The 19,777-nt window shown below is 36.4% G+C and overlaps 2 protein-coding genes across 2 annotated transcripts; one reads left to right on the forward strand and one right to left on the reverse strand.

Moving 5' to 3' along the window:
- Positions 1 to 7: 7 nt before the first annotated feature.
- On the reverse strand, positions 8 to 15,063 carry znf106b (zinc finger protein 106b). Its single transcript, XM_067416830.1, has 12 exons — positions 14,912 to 15,063; positions 14,191 to 14,252; positions 13,927 to 14,121; positions 13,766 to 13,823; positions 13,374 to 13,435; positions 12,587 to 12,784; positions 4,246 to 4,791; positions 3,811 to 4,054; positions 3,676 to 3,730; positions 1,958 to 2,106; positions 1,508 to 1,568; positions 8 to 213 (listed from the first exon to the last, which is right to left on the reverse strand). The coding sequence occupies exons 1-12, from the start codon at positions 14,999 to 15,001 to the stop codon at positions 185 to 187; spliced, it is 1,749 nt and encodes a 582-aa protein (XP_067272931.1). The 5' UTR covers positions 15,002 to 15,063; the 3' UTR covers positions 8 to 184.
- A 751-nt stretch (positions 15,064 to 15,814) lies between these two features.
- On the forward strand, positions 15,815 to 19,721 carry churc1 (churchill domain containing 1). The gene is made up of 4 exons (XM_067416832.1): positions 15,815 to 15,925; positions 16,749 to 16,884; positions 16,959 to 17,029; positions 18,200 to 19,721. The coding sequence occupies exons 1-4, from the start codon at positions 15,887 to 15,889 to the stop codon at positions 18,290 to 18,292; spliced, it is 339 nt and encodes a 112-aa protein (XP_067272933.1). The 5' UTR covers positions 15,815 to 15,886; the 3' UTR covers positions 18,293 to 19,721.
- The last annotated feature ends 56 nt before the right edge of the window (positions 19,722 to 19,777 follow it).

The following is a 19,777-nucleotide window of genomic DNA, read 5'->3' on the forward strand; positions in this document are numbered from 1 at the left end:
CTTATAAAAACCGCTTAAAACCGCATTAAAGTCTGTTCTAATGCTCTCAGATGAGACCACAGAAGTGCACTGAGAGGTAGGTCCAGAATCAGAGACACCTGAGAGTGAGTCCTGTGGTGCAGCTGCTCCGTGAGGCTCACTGGGATGGCTAAGAGGAATCCTTCCTCAGAGGATCTATCAGCTGTCAGGAGGCATTCAGCCCCATCGTGGGGTCTGGCAAAACAATACAAGCATAAACAAGCATTATTACATACATATGTAATATATTACATATTAATCTCAGATTTAAAAAAGATTTCTTAAAGGGGGGGTGAAACACTCAGTTTCAGTCAATCTTGAGTACCTATAGAGTAGTATTGCATCCTTCATATCTCCGAAAAGTCTTTAGTTTTATTATATTTGTAAAAGAAATATGGGCTGTACCGAGTCTTTCCGGAAAAAAACGAGCGCCTGGAGGCGTATCGTGTGGGCGGAGCTAAAGAATGACGAATGCGCAAAACGGTGACGTCCTCAAGCGTGGAGAAACCCATCGCTATTGATCTCAGCTGATAGATATGATCCAGAATCTAATTCGGAGGCTGAAATAGAAACAGCAACAGCAGGACGTCCGTCTCTGTGGTATGTACTGTATTTAGTGGCCTGTCAACATTTGTGTGTCCAGTTTATGAGGACATGATTCGGTTTATGGACTATTGTATGCGACTAAACCTTAGTAGCAAGCAAAACGGTTTTGCACGTCAGACTAGTGTAACGTTATACAGATAACAGCAATGAAGTCCGTTAGCGCATTTGAATGACGAAGCACGCGATCCTGTCTTTTACTGATGTTTACTCACGCGACGATAGCCGACAGCACAGACATTTGAAGCAGTTTTACTCACCGGCTGCTTCCAAAGCAGGACCGAACCTTTATCGCTGGGACCGCTCTGTCAAAAACACACTTCTTGGAGTGTGGAGATCCACTTTGCGATGCGACTGAAGCATTTCTGCGTTCAAATCGGTTCAAATGCAGCGCTGCCTTCCCGGAATGCTGTGCTGAAGCGTTGAAGTCGCTTAATGTCAAAGTGGAGGAATGAAGTGGAGCGCGGCGCGGATTATAACCGACATTAGTGTTCACGGACGACTGGATCTGCAGCTGAGGGAGTGTTTATGGGCGTGCATTTCCTCTCGCTCTAGTCACGCGCACCCTACCGGGAGAAGAGCCCGTACGGCCCGTACAAGGACCTTCCGATCTATTTAACCTCAAGTCGACCCATACTCTAAAAAAACTCTCCGAAACTTGTGAGGAACCGGAAGGAGTATTTTTAACACAGAAAAACTCTATCAAACGTCCAATATTAGTTTTTGAAACTTTGTCTATGTTTAGGATGGGAATCCAAGTCTTTAACAGTGTAAAAAGCTCAGCATGCATGAAACAGCATTTCACCCCCCCTTAAAGCAGGAAGACTTTTTTTAGTCCATGAGTTAAACTGAAAAAATATACATGAGATAATAAAGGAGCTCTTACTCTTCATATCATGCAGAATCTTTATGCGTTTTGACCTGAGCAAGGCCATCTCTGAGGTTACCTGACAACAGAAGAATTGATTTTATTTTATTATATATATATATACACACACATATACACAGTATAAAACAGTTTTGGTGTTAATTGTGCTAATTACAGCATAATTAAATTAATATTACATTTCATAATACATATAGCAACTATATATATATCTTTTCTCTGATGACGTGTTTACTGGGACAACCTGTCACTCACATGAGATCAATACTAAACCACAATTATCCAGTCAATTCCCGATGGACAAAGTCCCACACTACATTTTTTTTCTTTGTTCAAGAAGCCATTTCTCTTGTATATACTTCACAATAGGGAAGTATATACAACTGACTTAATATAAAAAGAAATGGATGAAAAGAGCTTGCGATGCGGATTAATGGAGCAGCCTCATACCTGTTGTTTAACAGCGAGCAGACGCTGAACTTCTGTGTAAGCGGACTGCAGGGTGGAGTACGCCTCGAACAACTCGTCCCCTACATTCTCCAAAGAGCTGGTCAACTCGTCTTCTTTCAAAGACAGCGTCAACAACGTATTCACTTTCCCTAAGAATCAGAAACAGAGATAAACTTTACATGTACGAGTATATTACAAGTCATTTCAATTTATAATGGTAGAGAAAGTTGGAAACTTTCCATGGGATTAAACTGTAAAGATTAACTTATAACAGAGAACTTAAATGTAGTTGAGAAAAAAAATCTTGCAACATCATCTTGGCTAACGCAAACTCATTTGAATTTGTACCCTGAACACAGGCACACAACACAGCACACTACACACTGCACTGCAGAGATACCGAGGCCACAGCCCTGAATACGATTTTATTGAACATTGGGACTTAAATGTGACTTTGTGTGTGTGTGTGTGTGTGTGTGTGTGTGTGTGTGTGTGTGTGTGAGCCTGTTTATGTGGTTTATGAGGACACAAATTTGTATAACTACATGGGTATTACACTGGTATTACACTATAAATGTGGTTTATGAGGACATATCAAATGTCCTCATAATTCAAATAGCCTTAAAAACATACTAAATTATGTTTTTTTGAGAAAGTAAAAATGCAGAATGTTTCCTGTGATGGGTAGGTTTAGGGACAGGGGCAGTGTAAGGGGATAGAAAATACGGTTTATACAGTATAAAAACCATTACGCCTATGGAGAGTCCCTGTAAACCACATAGACCAACATGTGTGTGTCTGTGTGTGTGTGTGTGTGTGTGTGTGTGGTGGGGTGCATAGGGAATATGTTTATTTTATTCAACACGCATGCTTTTTGGTTGTTCAATGAAAAAATACATTATAGTTCTAATCTGTATTAGATTAAATTTGTATCAGTTTGCATATGTCTGCTTATGACCAAACACATTTTTTATATTTATGTTTGGATATGATACCTTTCACGTAAATTATCCCAAATTTCCAATGAATTCTTGTAAATTCCCATTGAGTTTTCAATTCTGAATATTTCCAAAATCCCCCAGCTTAACTTCCCATGGAGAGCTTTTCAGAAATGTTGAAGAGACACGGTTGAATTATCAATTACAGATGATTGAAGACTAACATCTGGCAAATAACTCTCGACTAATTTGTAAAAGGACATTTGAATTTGCATTTCCTTGCATTAATAAAATAAAATAAATACATAAATATTTTTTTTTTTAGAGTACCATGTTTTACCGCCTAAAATCCATCTCTCACTGCAGTGTGAACAAGTGTCTCATAGTAGCGCCGAGTGAACACACAGAGTAGCATTATAACATAACTCTCAACACACTCAGATGTGTGTGATATGATAAAGCAGTGCTGTGTTCCCACACACACACACACACACGAGCAGAAGAAGCTGAAGCGCTCGTCTGACAGAATAAAAGCTCCTCTGCTCTCGAGCCGTGTGTCGCGCTCGTCTCTCATTAGCAATCGCTCCAGCGTCTCGTTCCGCTCCACCCTGCTTCATACTACAGTAACGCTAATAAATCTGTAATACATTATCCATGAATCCATGAATATAATTTCTGCACAAGTCCTGTTGGATTCTTTTCCACTGGCTGTAGAGGTGAAGGCTAGCGGTGAAAATTACATGCTGTGCCTTGAAAACAACAATAAAATGTAATACTCACTTTTTCTAGATGTTTTGTAATTTATCTTGGGATTCAGATTGCTTTGTGAAATGTCCTGTAAAAATATATACAAAAAAATTTAAACAAGCATTTCTATAGATTACTTGTCACAACTTCATTTTAAAAATCTCTTACTTGTTTTTTCTTTTTCTTGTCTTTCCGGGCGTTGCAGGAGTTGCTTTCAAAGCTGTTCTCCAGTGACGTTTCTCCCTGTTCTGTCTCACACTCATTTGATTTCTTTTTCTTAGCACGCACAGTACGAGGCTGAACGTTTTCAACCATCTCTACTGCCTGACAGTCATATCCTAAAGTCTGGCTTTCAGTCATTTCAGTTACTGGAAGAGAATCAGCGCAAGGCTCGTGCCCATTCATCTGTTCTCTAAGAAAAGAAAGAGTTAAGGAGATCAAGGTTTAAATGTCAGAAACAAGAGATCTTCTAAAGTCAGAAGCATGCTTGTGGATACAATTTCGTTACTTTTAAACACATTTTTTAAATGTTAACTCTCAAGAGAATAGGAAAAAATAAGTCTCAAAGAATTCTCACAGAGGTAAAATTGCTGATTTATTCACCTGCTTGTGTCCAGTTCACTCAGTGATGCTTTATCTTTCTGTGTAGCCTTTTTGCAATGAGTGTGTTTTTGTGGTGGAGGTTTGGGAATGACAGCTTCATTCTCAGTTGTTGTCTCCTGTGTTGAAGAAGCGGTCATTCCTGCTGGGTTGGGTTTGTTGGCCTTCATCTTGCATTGGATCAGTCCAGAGTCACATGTAGACCCAGCAGATGTGCTACCTTCAATATCTGGAGTCTGTGTGCCATCAGCAGGCATTTCATGAGGAAGATTGTCTGATGGCTTCTCAAGACAAGGTCTTTTCACAAGTGGCCCATTTGATCTGTCCATATCAAGTATGCTCTCTTGTTTCCGTTTAGGTATGTTTTGGTTAGGCTGGACAGATGCTGGATGGTCATTTTGATTTTCAAAGTAGGGCATGAAATGGCATTCTTGTGGCAAACAGTCATTTGTGAACTCATAAGCGGTGGCAGGTTTTTTTCGATTTAACTGTGCCCTCTGCTTTTTTGCTACTTTCCGCCTCAATCTTCCCTCTTTCTTTCGCTCTTTCCTTATAACAAAGAAAACAATCAGCACTGAGTGTCAAGGGACCATACACATTGAACATGTTCTTGTGTTTAAAAGGCACAATATGTACGCTTTTTAGATTAAAATATCCACTTGAACAATGTTATATATTTTGTTGACCTGTGTACTTCCATTATCCCAAACGTTTCCAGCATTGGTTAAAATAGCTGATTTCTCTGGATTTAACCCCTTAAATCTGCAGTAGGTAACTAAGTAAAAATGCATTTTTTTACATATTTGTTAAACCTGTCATTATGTCCTGACAGAGTAGAATATGAGACAGATAATCTGTGAAAAAAAAATTAAACTGCTCTGGCTCCTCCCAGTGGTCCTATTGCCATTTAGAGAAATACACGGCTCCCAGTAAGAAAAAACAACCAATCTGAGCCAGGAAGAGTGTCTTAGCAGTGTCAATTAAGCTTGTGTGTGCTGATCACAAAACCCTCTCATGCACAAGTGCATACAGGCGTGCTTGCACTAGTAGTGACAGCAATGAGGACAAAATCATATGTGGATACCGGGAGCTATACATCCTTATACTTTATAGGCCGGAGACCAGTGGTAGAATGCAACGAAGCACAAATACTTCGTTACTTTACTTAAGTACATTTTTCACGTATCTGTACTTTACTAAAGTAGAATAAATAGTGCATACTTTTGACTTTTACTTTGCTACATTTTGTAGCAAATATTTTACTTTCTACTCCACTACATTTCTACAACGTTTCGTTACATTTTCGTAACATTTTCTGGTCAGTTTCAGGGCTCGAGATTAAAGCTACACTGTGTGATATTTTCCTCCATCTAGCGGCGTAAAGGTATATGACCATCCAGTGAATATTAGTTTCTGTTCCTCTAAATTCTGATTTCGTTTTAACTCCTACAGTGGCCGATTTAGTCCAAGATTAACATGGCAATCCCCCTCTTCACATTCGACACTGTGCCATCGAGTGTTAAAACGCGAAAGGCAAAGCTTGAATTTACGGGTATGTCCCTCTTTGGCTAATGTACTTTCAAGATGGAGGAGCAACATGGCGGCCGGCATTCGAACCCCTCACCTGTATGTATTTTCAATGGCATATTATAAACTTACGAGAATACTTTATTACTTGAAAGAAGTAAATATACATTAATGAGCACATATATTTTTGAAAGAACTACGTGTTTTTAGCTAAGAATAAACTAAAAAAGTTACACAGTGTAGCTTTAATGATTGTCCGGATACTTAATGGCTAATATATATACTGTTTATAATGAACTGAAGGTTGCGCTGTTGAGGCTCGCGCAGCCTCTCGAGGAGAAATGGAAACAAATCAGACCCGCTCACACAGAGAAGCTACTACAGTAACAATTAAAAATTTTACGTTTTTATATTTTATAACATATAATACAGTTTAAAAACATCACGACACAACCAAAAGTGCTGTTTTCCAGAATACCATCATGACTGAAAATGTGACACTGATTTCATATGACAGTTCCATAAACAATGAATTAACATCAAGTCACTTACATTTTAGATGCAATCTTGACTACTTTTGTTCTATTACAGCAGCAAAAATATTTCCAAGATCAGATCATATTTCCACATCAGATCCAGAACGCATCTCACAACAACAGTGTGTTAAAGCAGCACTAGGTAACTTTTCAACCTTCATAATATATTTTTTAAGACTCTTGTGATGATAAATCGACTTACAATAGGTTGAATGACATGTCTGCCATAGCCTGATGGGGTCTGTATCGTTTTTAATCGTACTTTTAAACTTCGGGTTTCGGGTAGTAACCCGAGAAAAAGAAAAGAACTACAAAATTCGACTGCTTTACGGCATATACGTCACTTCCACCAACACACACACTTCCTTACATTCGGACGTGCGAGCACAACTTTGTTCGTCGGATAATATAGTCATGTCCGAAGCAGCAGAGACAAATAAGAAAGAAAAGGTTTTGTTGGAGGAAAGCAATAAGAGGAAACGAAAAAGTGCTGTGATTAAAGGCAGGGCGAGGATCAGCATGTGACCAGCGTTTGCTCGTCGGCGTGAGCTGAAGGAGGCGTGCCCGACCGATGCTGTCCTGCTTGTTATGGTGAGCTACCACTCAAACATTGAACTGAAGTATCATATAAATTCTGTAAAACGCTAACCAATAGACTACTATAATGACGCTGGCTTGTAAACGTGAGCATCGTGATTATTTGGCGTTTGAAAAAAATAAAACCCATGAAATTATATTCATATGACATGCTGAAGCATATGCCACTGACTGTAACGTTACCTGGGATGAAGACATTTCACACGCGACGCCAGAAGAACTCTAACTCCTCTTGCAGTTTTCAGGGGAACTGTTAGTGCTGCACCGACCCGCGGCGCCGCTTTTATGAAGTTATTTGGCCCGCACCGCACCACTGTATATATTTTACAACCCGCCCCACACCCGTGACCATTAAATAGACATACGGGGTCCGCGGACGCGTTATGAGACGACCCGCTCATCAATAGTTCAGGGCTATCAGGGTTGTCATGTCAACAAATGCACGCGCGATGGCATCCCCTGTTGTAGGACGACAGATCTTACGACAGTAGTTGAGGACATTATTTTTCCAAACTGTAGGGGGACCCCAAGAGCAAAAGTAGCCAAGTGCAGCTTTAAATGATTCAGCGTTTGAATTAATCGGTTGAATCAAAGATTCAATGATCTATTTGTAAACGACTGCCTCATTCATGAACGAATCAACCTTTTGAACGAACCGACTCAATGACTCAATCATTAAGACCTGCCGCCACCTACTGGTGGTTTTTCATGTTTAAACATTCTTTCCAACATTTCTGATTTGTATTAATGTATTTAAAACAATTGCATAACATTATTTAATGCAGTTCTAATTTTTCAGTGTAAATGAATTAATTTGATTGGTAACAACCCTATAGGGTCTTGTTCTAATTTAATTTATTGATCACATTTAAGAAAATAAAGGGAAAGCTGAAGTATAGCCTATATTTAAAAAAAATTAGGCAAAATGCCCTTTATTAAAGGTAAACATATCATAAATATGAAGATTTAAATACATCAAAGCTGATGAAAGTTCGCATAATTTAACTCTGCAGATCACCCCGATAGATAACCAGAATTGTAAGTCAGAATATAAACTGGGAGACAGATGGCAAGCAGTCACATTCAGCCAAAACTAACTTAATTAAAATGCCACAGCCCATACTGTTGTCTTCTTTTTAATTATTAGAATATAGACATTAAGAAAATAAACTGTCATGCAAGTACTTTTACTTTTTAATACTTAAAGTACTTTTAAAATCAGGTACTTTTTACTTTTTTATTTAAGTAGGGTTGTCAATGTAGTACTTCTACTTTTACTAAAGTAAATATGTCTCTGGTTACTTGTACTTTTACTTAAGTACTGTGATTCAGTACTTCCTCCACCACTGCCGGAGACACACTGCAAGCATGGCGTGAGCATCTCGGCTGCGTGGCGTGTCGGTTTTTATTAATTTCGGCTCCCATTTTAACAGGTAAGAGCTTGGACACTAACAGCATGACACGCAAAAACGCTTGCATCCTATGAATAGAAATGATGCCCATTTTTCATGCAACATGCAAGCGTGTTTGAAGTGTTTCCAGGCAAAATAGAATAGGAAAAGATGTTTATGTCATTTTGACACGAATACATATTAATAAATGACATTTAGATGTTTGAAAAATCTCTAAGGCCGGAGACACACAGTGAGCATGGTGTTTCTGTTGCGTGTCAGCCGTGTGGCGTTTTATCTGTCTTTGCACACCAAAAGCGTGTCTGAAGCGGCGCTGCTGCTGCTATTGATGTACAGGGTAGGCTTGGGCGGTATCCAAATTTTGATACCGTCAAACCTCCTCCCTATTTTACCTCGGTATACGGTATTACCGTGAATAATTAAAACCTTATGATGTAAGGCTCAGACAGCGTCAACAAACTGTTGGCTTGGCTTATATATATATATATATATATATATATATATATATATATATATATATATATATATATATATATATATATATATATATATATAGGCCTATATTTTTATTTTATTTTTTACATTTGAGCCCCTGCCCCTGAGAAACTCTCTGCACGTTTTATGCTTACCGTTATGAGACAATTGTCAGACAATTGACTTTTTTTTGTGTGAAGTTAATCATGAACAATTAACTTTTGTGGAGTTAATAATGAACTCTACATGATTTTTGTGGAGTTCATGCTTATTGCTTACATTGCCAGCTGTGTGACAAAAGGCTTCGGCAATATTACAGCATAGTCCGATGGTGCGCGCGGTTTTTCATCCATTTAGCAGTGAGGATGGTGGTTTCGGATATGCGCCCTTAGGTTCAAGGTATTTCCATCTCTCGCGGTCATCTTTTTGTTGCACAATTTGCAAATTGCCTCGTCTGTATTTACCGTCAAAACCCAAAATACTTCCAAACTGCATAAGTTGTGTTCTTTTTCGATAATAACTCAGTGCCCGACTCGCCGTCTTTTCCCCTCTCTCTCTCTCTCTCTCTCTCTCTCTCTCTCTCTCTCTCTCTCTCTCTCTCTCTCTCTCTCTCTCTCTCTCTCTCTCTCTCTCTCTCTCTCTCTCTCATCCACGCTGTCATAACAACGCATACACATATTTAGGCATTTAATAAATAAATAGTATTTAATATGTAAATAGTTTAATTAGTTCAACTTATTAAATATTTAATAATTAATTGTTGATCAGCAATATGTAAGTTGATCTGTTTTTTGTTTTTTTTTGACGGTTTGACGGTATTGAAACTGATACCGTTGCTATTTTTAGATCCCGCGGTATACCATTTTACCGTATTACCGCCCAAGCCTAGTACAGGGAAGCCCTATACTTCATGTTAAACATAAATATATAGCCTACTGATACAGCAAAGACAACTTCGGCACTTGGCAGAATTGACCATACATATTTATGGTATTGACGGCAAAATAGGCTACAGAATGTTTCGATATTCAATATTTGAAATCGATAATTATTATTTATTTAAATTACAGTTATATCTGCCCTGTCCCCTGCAGGTCTTTCTCATTAGCATTCGCTCACAAAGGCTCTTGTGTGTCCTGCTTCATACCACTGTAACGCTAATAAAACTTTAATACATCCACGGCATCATGAAGCTACGCCTTTGTTTTGAATAAGCAACCTCTAGTGGCAAAACTTACTGTACCTTAAAAACTAAATATATTTATTCTTATATATATGCACAGGAAAAAGCTTCCCATGAAAAATCACTCTAATTCACAATTCACCCTCAATCTTATGTTAAATTTTACATGTGTTAAGCTTAGTCATTATCATAAAGCATGCCCAAACAGTCTCCTTTCATCCTTCTCAGCAAAATTATATCTCTAAAGTCGCAATCTCATCTGAGAGTAAAACCAGTTTAAATACAATAAACATTCTTTATACAGATCCAGATTACAGACTTACATTTACCAGCTGTACATGCGTGTATAAATCATGCCAGAATTGCTTGAACAACTGAAAACACACACAATGCCGAAATGTTCATTTTATCAAGTCCTCATCAGAGCAGTCTTAAATGAGTTAAATAACATCTTAAAGGAACGAAAAAAGCTTTGACAGAATGAGACGCATTAGATCCGCGTCATGTAATCCGCAGAACGTCTTAAAGTGACAGCAGCCACTAATGCTGTCTGTCATTAATGTTCATCAAAGAACAAAGAGAACAGAGAAAATCAGAAGAGTCTCTCCTCGTCGGTGAACGCAAAAGATAACGTTAGCGCCACTATCAAAGGATTAGACAGACCCACGACATTAAAGACACCAAAACTAGGTTTTTCTCGCGAGAAAGTGGATAAGCCCGCCATACAAACAAGACTTGAGAGCACTTTTCCTTTTCTTAAAGAGTATCATTTATTTTTAGATTTATTTGATGGCCAGTTGGGGTCTGTGCAATAAATATTACAGTTCTAAACAATCTATTTTGTTTTATTGTTCCACTATAGTACTGATATTTACAATAATGTATTGAATTTGATAGGTCTTTCACATTGTCCCACAGCAACATTAAAATAGTGTAGATTAGTGTACAATATTTTATAATAATAATTGATTATATTTAGTGTCCATTTCATTCATTTAACATTTAATATTGGGGTTATCCAAGTTATTTTACATATTTGATTATTTTTTAAAAAAAGTTATAAACACTTGTCTGTTCTACTCATTTCAACTGACTTGTGAAAACTGGTTAAAAAAATTATGGCTTATAGCTTTTTTTTTTTACAGTAACGCAAATAGTTACTTTCCCTGGTAACGAGTTTATTTCTTATTCTTCTTATTCTTTTATTATAGAGTAATTCAGTTACTAACTCAGTTACTTTTTGGAACAAGCAGTGAGTAACTATAACTAATTACTTTTTTAAAGTAACGTTCCCAACACTGGACTTTAGGGTTGTGCTGATGGACGATATCATCGTCCATCGCGATGTTTTACTGTACACATCGTCAGCTGCCGATTTAAGTGACATCGCCCAACCCTACTGGACTTCACTCCTTTCCATTAACAAACCTCCCTTTTCCAGTAACTGTATGAATGTGTGTTTTTGTTAGTTTGTGTGTGCTTAGAGTAGTCCAATAAACTTTTGCTTACCTTTTTCATCTATACAACTGTCTTTGGCTATGTGTTTATAAGTTACTGCCTTAAACTGATCGATTGTGTTACCCAAGCTCACAAACAGTGAACATAAAATTGATATTATTGCCATTGTAACAGGTAATATCCCGATTCAAGATTGATAATGTACTCTAATTTCAACGTATCGCTAGACGAATAGTTGGTAAAGTGTTAAATATTAATTTTGAATCATTTAATATGTATCACGGTTCCTTTCACTGTAATTCAATACCCCTTTGATTTATTTGATCCGAATCAATTCTTTACACACGCGTCCAACTTCGCGCAAATTATTCACGTAATTCACGTCCGGTGACGAATGAAGGAATGAAGGACTTTTGTAGCTTTAATAAGGATTCATCTATATTTAATAGGGGTGTAACGATTCGGTTAACAACGATATTTGTATCACGATTTGAGGTTGTTGATATGATTTAAGGACGATATTGGTTCATTTAGAACGATATGCTCCGAAACGATTCAGTGACTTGATATCGATTCAGTAACTTTTTAGCCAAAAATTTAAATCAGTTTGAAAGTTTTATTTCAACCGAATCGAAGTTAAAACGAATCGTTACACCCCTAATATTTCATTTATAATTTATGCAGTGCAGACTGTTTGATAACTTTATTCAATTTCTGTATATTTCCTGTTAAACAGGTAAGAAGAGCACAGGTAAATATGACATTTATTATGTGTTTGTGAGATTTTATTTACTTAAAACAAAGTTGTTATATTTTTAATATTATAATATAGCTTTCAATTACACTGTAATGTTGAATGTATATAATTAATGTTTAAACTTGGGGGGAATAAATCCTTTTCCCTGAGACATCATTATCAGTGATACTGGCCTTCATTCATAAAAACATGCCATTAAAACAAATATATAAAATATACTGTTTTTAAGTTATTTTAACATTAATTTGAAGATTAACTCTGAAATTATTACATCACAAAATATATTAATAACTGGTGAATAACAACTTTTTAAATCGCAGAAAAAATGTGTGATTAATCAAGTTATTTTTTTTTAATCGATTGAGCATAACGCACACAACGTATGAGCTGACAAGCTTACTTTTGTTGATCTCTTCGGTCACAGAGGGCTCTCAGCTCATCATCAAGCTCAGTGCTGTAGTCCACAGGTTTTCCATCAGCTGAAATCTTCTGGAGCTCAAACAGCATGTATTTGTGATACTGAGTGCCAACATGCTGCTTGAACTGTGCTATTCCTGTCTTAGTCATGTCGCAGGCCCAACACTTGTGCTCTTGAGGACTGTAGGAAGAAGAGCATACATTTATTTTCACTTTTTATTAGGCCTGTGCGATATTGAAGAAAAATGTGATACGCAATACCTTGATAAATAATGCGATATTCGATATGCAATACAATATTGCTATTAGTGTGTAAAATCTATTTAAATTATATTTCAGCTACTGAAAGTGACCAGCAATGTTTTAGCAAAAATGAATGTCTCAAATCTAAAAATTTAATTTTAACATCAATGTAAACAAACAAAAAATGTAATGCCAGTATTTAAATAACAAAAACTCTTTGCTTGACTTGGTAAGATATAGTTTTATCAACCTAAAACTTAACATCAAGTAGTATCATGAGTAGGGGGCCGTTCACACAGAATGCGTTTTTTCATTCCACCGTGCTACTTTCCTTTATTTATTTTTATGTAAACGAACGCTAGAAGGACGTGTTTGAGTATTGCATCTTTCGTTCAACTTTAAAGGATGCACCTCGAGACCGTCCCCATCCCAATGCTTGTGTTTGGCGTTTTTCAAAGCCAAAATCCATTGTGTGTGAACCCGCAGTAAATGATGTATCGAACAATCAATGCTGTTTAGTCCCATACCTGCCCTTCAGTTTCTCAATCGCCTGATGGTGGATAACACTGTGCATATGTGCGTCCAAATCCTGTGACAGCAAAGACAAAGAGAATTATAAAAGAACAGAGATGGGCCATACATCCTTAGATGTCATGTTAAAAATCATCCTAAAAATTACAATAAAACATTCAATTTAAATGAAAAAGCCAATGAGTAAATCATCAGACAAAACACAGTTCAGTCATTACGTCAAAATATTTATTTTCTTATATATTTTTTCTTTGTTATGTTTTTAGTTCACTGGAAAATAATAAATCTGGTTATTTGAAACTTCATCCATAAGGTTGTCAGTCTCAAAGGAAAGACAGTGCATAAAAAATAAACCATAAAATAAAAAAAGTTACATAAAATTGCTCACCTGAACAGGGAAACTCTGACAGCAGACAATACAAGTCTCCGTACATTTTTGTATATTCCTAAATGGATAAAAATAACTTTTGCATCTTTGATCCATATATTAATATTTATGTTGAAAAAATAACAGGCCAATTTGTTAAAAAAGTTGAAAGTCTAACTTACTTGTGTTGCTTTTGAAGGGCTTTAAACTCCTCCTCAGTCAGGTCAATATTGCATTTTGCCTGACGGCGTGAGCAGCCTTTTGTATTTTGGAGATTGTACAGACGGTATGTGTGCTTGCGGGTGGAAATATGCTCCTTGTACAGCTCTAGTCCCATCACGGATACATCACATGCCCAACACTTATGCAACTGTTCACTGCAATAACAAAAATGCATATTTACTTACTGTTTATACCTGAGAAGATGATTATAATCAGATCTCTACCTGCCCTTGAGATGCTCGATTGCCTGATGGTGGACATAAGAATGCACATGAGCGGCCAAATTCTAAAAACAAAACAAAATGTATATACATGTCAAATAGATTAATTGCAATCAATCAATCAAATCCAAAATTCAAGTTTGTGTGCACTGTGTATAATTATTATGTAATTATACACGTATTATAAATACATACGCATTTGTATATATATTAAATATTTACATACTGTGTATATATATATATATATATATATATATATATATATATATATATATATATATATATATATATATACACACACACACATATATATACATACATATATATTTAAATAAATTATATATATATATATATATATATAATATTTAATTAAATAATATTTCAGGTATTTTATTGTTTTAATACTGATGCATTTAATACATTTAATATATGAAAGTTTAATTTTTATCATTACATTATGGAAAATAATGAACTTTATCACAATATGCAAATTTTTTGAGAAGGACCTGTGTATTTATTTACACACACATATATATATAGAGAGAGAAACGTTGTATATAAATACCCCCCCCCCCCCAAAAAAAAACAAACAAACAAACAAATAAACCTTTAGATCTGTGGCCTATGTGAATGTTACATGTTTAAATTAAATTTTAAAAAAGTAAATTATCTAATAAAAGCAACTATTTAATTTGTGAAATGATGACACTATAATCAAACAAACCTCTCCGTACTGTTTACCGCAGATAAAACATTTCCTGTATTTGTCGATTTGGTGTTTCTTGCACATTTTCTTCTTCATTTTGGTTTTCATGTTGCTGCCTTATGTTATTTCCCGTAGTAGATGAAAAAAAAATACGTAATGTAAAATGTTTTGAGACGAAGTACATCCACGTGCCTCCCAAATCAGACCATGTTGCCTGTAAAACAGAGTTATAAGATCTTTCAAAACAAGCAGTTAAAATATGACTTCCCTAAACAACATGATCTACCACCCGGTTCTGAGCTCTGGTGGACTGTATGAATAAAGTAGGACTGAAAACAAAACTCGCTACTTAAAACATTAACCGGTGCTCAGTCCGACTCAGCGCCGCTGTGTAGGGATTGACAGTCCAAGAAACAGGTTGCGCCCCCTAGTGGCGTGGCTCTCAAAGTACTTTTTTTTTACGGTCTATGACTTTAACTTTCAATTTTTTTAAAATGTTTTTTTTATCAAATCTGCTAAAATATATATGTGCAAAATTATAATTCATTGTGAAAACATTTATTCTAACTGACATATTTTAGGAGAAAATGAGGGAAAGTAAAAGGCTGTGTGGGGAAAGTAACAATTGAGAACCAATAATGTTTATTTTGTATTCCAGTAATCATCTAACTTTATTACAAACACGGGGTAGCAGCATTACTGTTTCAGCAAAAAGTTTAGTAACGGTTTTGAAGTTTCATGAATCAGTCCCTGCGTCTCATTCAGCTCCCTAGTCCACTAGTCAGGGCACTGATCAGGACATAAGTCAATGGGCCGACTCCCTGATCAGTGCCCTGACTAGTGGACTAGGGAGCTGATTGAGTGCCTCCCAATGATTCGAAATGGGGGCGCTATACTCGCCAATCGTACAGAGAATTCACAGAAGAAGACGAACACGGAAGCGTCGCAGTGCTTTGATCTGTGCTATTAGTTTTCTGAACTGTCTGATCCGAAATGTGTACTGATTGTGTGCAAAAACAATATCCTGACCGGGTGAGTTCATTATCATTGTGAATTATTTGCTATTTGCGCCATTAACGTTTAAAAAGGTAAACGCAGCGCTGGTTGATGTTTCCAGCCAAAGATGCGAATGAGTGCACTTCTGTTTCCTGTGCTTGTAGACAAACTATCTATTCTTGAGACAAAACATTTAATAGCTCAGCGTTGAACTAGCTCTGGTTGTTTATGACAAGTGCAGTGTCGGGTGTAACTAACGTTAGTTACTTCATTTTACTGTTACTGTAATTTAATTGAAAAAGTAAAGAATTACTTATTACACTTATTTTTCTGTAATTTAATTACAGTTACTTCTGATGTAACAGAACTAAATACTGTGAATAGACTGTAGAACAAGTGTATATATAGTACAATAGTGAATTAACATCTACATTTTAAGTCTAGCTTTAAAATGCATGTTTTTATGTATTATTTTCACATTTGTAATACTTTGGTCTAGAATAATTTATGTAGTTTTATGTCATACGGGTACATTTTTGGAAATTGAGAGATTTATACATAATCTGAAAGCTGAAAAAATAAGTACAATATATGGTCGAGATACAACTATTTGAAAATCTGGAATCTGAGGGTTCAAAAAATACTAATAATTTATTTTTCATATATTTACCATAGAAAATGTTCAAAATATCTTAATCTATTAATATCCTAATGATTTCTGGCATAATACAATGTATTTTTGGCTATTGCTTTTTTAGAGTCACTTACCTAACACTGGTTCAAGTGAGCATCATTTATTCGTGTACATTTATTAACAGTGTATATGTTTTGCTAGTGACTGTATTTCTGTGGTTTATAGGGTAATACCTGTCTGGAGAATGGCTCATATCTGATGAATTTTCTCAGCTGCGCCAGCTGTCACCAGCGGGACTTTGTGCTGATCAGTGACAGGACGGCGGTGAATGAAGACGAGGAGGAGATCGTCACGTACCTGCGTGAGTCACGTGTCACTGCATTGCGTGTAAATATTCAGCAGAACGTCTCAGACTGATGTTTGTTTTCCCCTCAGATATGTGCAAGAACTGTGATCATGTTATAGCCAGACACGAGTACACCTTCACTGTGGTGGATGACTATCAGGTGAGCCGGGCTCTCAGTTCAGTAACTGATGTTTTAGAAATAAGAGATCATTCTCCAGTCAGAAACAAACCGATAACTGTTTGAAGGAGTCATCTTCCAGAATCTGGCAGTAGGAGTTCATCTTAAGTTCTGCTCTGGAGACTTCAGGATAGGAGATGGACTAAAAATGAACTCCCAAAACTTACTGCCAGATTATGGCAGATTAATTCTTCACCTATCTGTCCATAAAGCCTCTACAAAACAGTCTTCATGTAATTTACAACACTTTAGCATGTCATTCTTATTCAGTGCGGTACAGCAGTTGGTCTGATTGACTTCAAAATTGACATTGTCTTTGTCTTAAGCCAGATGCACACTGTGATTTTGGCCACGATTTGAGACAAATTTTCCAAATCCTAAAAGATTCCTCTGATCCTAGGCTAAAATCTGAAGTCTTTGATCATTAGTTTGACATGTTCATGACAGCCGATTAATGACCACTGCGATCAGATTTGACCTCAGATGAAATTCTGGCAGTGTCAGAAGATTTGGTGCTCAGTCCTGCAGTGTGACTTCTACGACGACGACCATCAAATTGTCTTTTTTTTTTTTTTAAGACAAACTTTGACCAAAATGAATGCTAGAGATTACTTTGTAGACACTATTTCAATCCTGCGTGTAATGCAGCTCACCGTCACCAAACGCGTTATTCATTGCAGAGTGTTCTTGCGTGCGTCCGTTTTAGCGCGCCTTGACAATAGTACAGTCTGACATTAATGACAGCTGAGATCTTACAGTGTGCCATGGCTAACAGCGGGGATCATGTTCGTACAGTCTGACAAGGAACAATCATAAAGGACTATTATAAATCGCACAGTGTGCACCCGGCTTTAGACAAAAAAAGATCCAAAGCTGTAACTGCAATGGTTTTGTATATTACGCATTGGAATATTGTCACAAAACTCAGTATGTCTTCGGCACCGGAAGGTACTCAAAATATTTCAGGGTAGCGCCAACTTGTGGTCAAAATATTATATTATAAAAATTATATCTCATTACAACTCAATGTATTTATGGGTTTTCAACCTTTTTGCTTAAAATGGTCTCCAGATGTCTTCATTTGCTTCCTTGTTTGACTCTGTTGTGATTGGCCTTGATAATTGCTGCTTACAGCTATATTTTTGTTTTCAGGAATACACAATGTTGTGTATGTTGTGTGGAAAAGCGGAGGATTCCATCAGCGTGCTGCCGGACGATCCCAGACAAACCGCTCCTCTGTTCTAGAGGATCTGCACAGACTTCTCTTCTTTGTAAAGAGCATGGTCATGAATGATGGAGGGAGTCATGACATGTAAAGTTTTACTTTCGCTTACCACTGGAGAATGACACGGTGTCACGTTTAATCCAGGAGAATATATTGCAGTTCTTTGCTTTAGTTGCTTCAAGAGTGACACAAAGGTTCACAGTATGGTTCCAACTCATAAAGAGTTTGAGACTCATTTACAAATATTAAACCTAAGTAGGAGCCATGGTTCCTTAAGCTTGTTCATCCTAGGTTTGCTCACTCTATTAAAAGGGAAGTGTGTATTGTTTCCCATGGTAAAAGGCTTCCTCCTATCCCATCTTAAGGCCAATTCACACTTCACCGATAGACGGGAACACATGCTGAATCAGAATGACGGAGAAGTGGTTTGTCGCTGCAGTGTAAATTGTCCTTTAATATGCACAAAGTTGCTCTGTTGTCAATTATATGAGTCTGCAATGGGAATATCTGTTTAACTACCAAGAGAGGTTAGGGTTAAGTGGATTAGCAATTTGATAATCACAGACAGGATTTTTGTTACAATTGGTTTAGATAATAAATGTGTTTTATTTGGTACACACAAAAAATTAAAAACCATATTCCTGCTTGTTTTTACTGATGCTTGCATTTAACCCCTTAACATATGTTTGGTCTTGTTTTAAAGAAGACACTCACTTCAAAATATAAAAAGCTTAAATTTAATGTAAATGAAAAATAAAATAAAAGTTTCTTATTTTTTGTAAAATATTTATTACGAAATATTTACTATAAAATTACTATAAAATCAAACTTATATATATAATCTCGAGTTGTTCCAAATTTAAAGTTCATAACATAAAAATTGTAATAATAAAATGTATGTGAAGTTGATATTACAATAAGTTCCCATGAGATTTTGTTGAGGCGCTGGACCAAGAATAGCCACTGGGGGTGTCATCCACATTCCATGCATTCTCCTGTAACACATTAATACATTTCTGTCCAAATATTACTTCTATTATAAAATAGGCACCACATATATCTGGAACCTTGAGACTCCGACCTTTCTGACAATGTGTTTTGAATAAAAAAGTAGTTAAAATAAAGTCTGTAACATGAAACCTGACACCACCCTCTAGAGGGAGGAGCCACTAAAAGCATTTAAAGTACCCTTTCCATGGTTACGCAATGTCCAATTTCAAAATGGTTTTTAGAGGTTGAATTTTGTGTTTGTAAGCTTTCAAATGATGCCTAATGTGTGTTAAACGGGGAGAAAGGCAATTAAAAATAAAAAGTACCAGGCGCTAGCGGGACAGTGACAGTTAAGGGGTTAAAAGTATTTATGCTATACTGTATTTCTAGAGTTAATGCAAGAAAAAAATTGTATTTTTTGTCTAAATAAACAATGCATTCAGTTAAATGTCATCACAACATTTGGTACTTGTGTACTTATTTATTCCATTAATATGAATACATATACATTCCAA

This window comes from Pseudorasbora parva, chromosome 15 (genome assembly GCF_024679245.1).
Source record: "Pseudorasbora parva isolate DD20220531a chromosome 15, ASM2467924v1, whole genome shotgun sequence".
Classification (NCBI taxonomy): Eukaryota; Metazoa; Chordata; class Actinopteri; order Cypriniformes; family Gobionidae; genus Pseudorasbora; species Pseudorasbora parva.

Coding starts and splice junctions, on each gene's coding strand:
- znf106b (XM_067416830.1), bottom strand. CDS start 15,001: ATGAAAACCAAAATGAAGAAGAAAATGTGCAAGAAACACCAAATCGAC. Junction 4,792..12,586: donor GACCGAAGAGATCAACAAAA/GTAAGCTTGTCA, acceptor CTTTGTTATAAG/GAAAGAGCGAAAGAAAGAGG. Junction 214..1,507: donor GATTCTGCATGATATGAAGA/GTAAGAGCTCCT, acceptor TTGTTTTGCCAG/ACCCCACGATGGGGCTGAAT.
- churc1 (XM_067416832.1), top strand. CDS start 15,887: ATGTGTACTGATTGTGTGCAAAAACAATATCCTGACCGG. Junction 16,885..16,958: donor GGAGATCGTCACGTACCTGC/GTGAGTCACGTG, acceptor TTTTCCCCTCAG/ATATGTGCAAGAACTGTGAT. Junction 17,030..18,199: donor CTGTGGTGGATGACTATCAG/GTGAGCCGGGCT, acceptor TTTTGTTTTCAG/GAATACACAATGTTGTGTAT.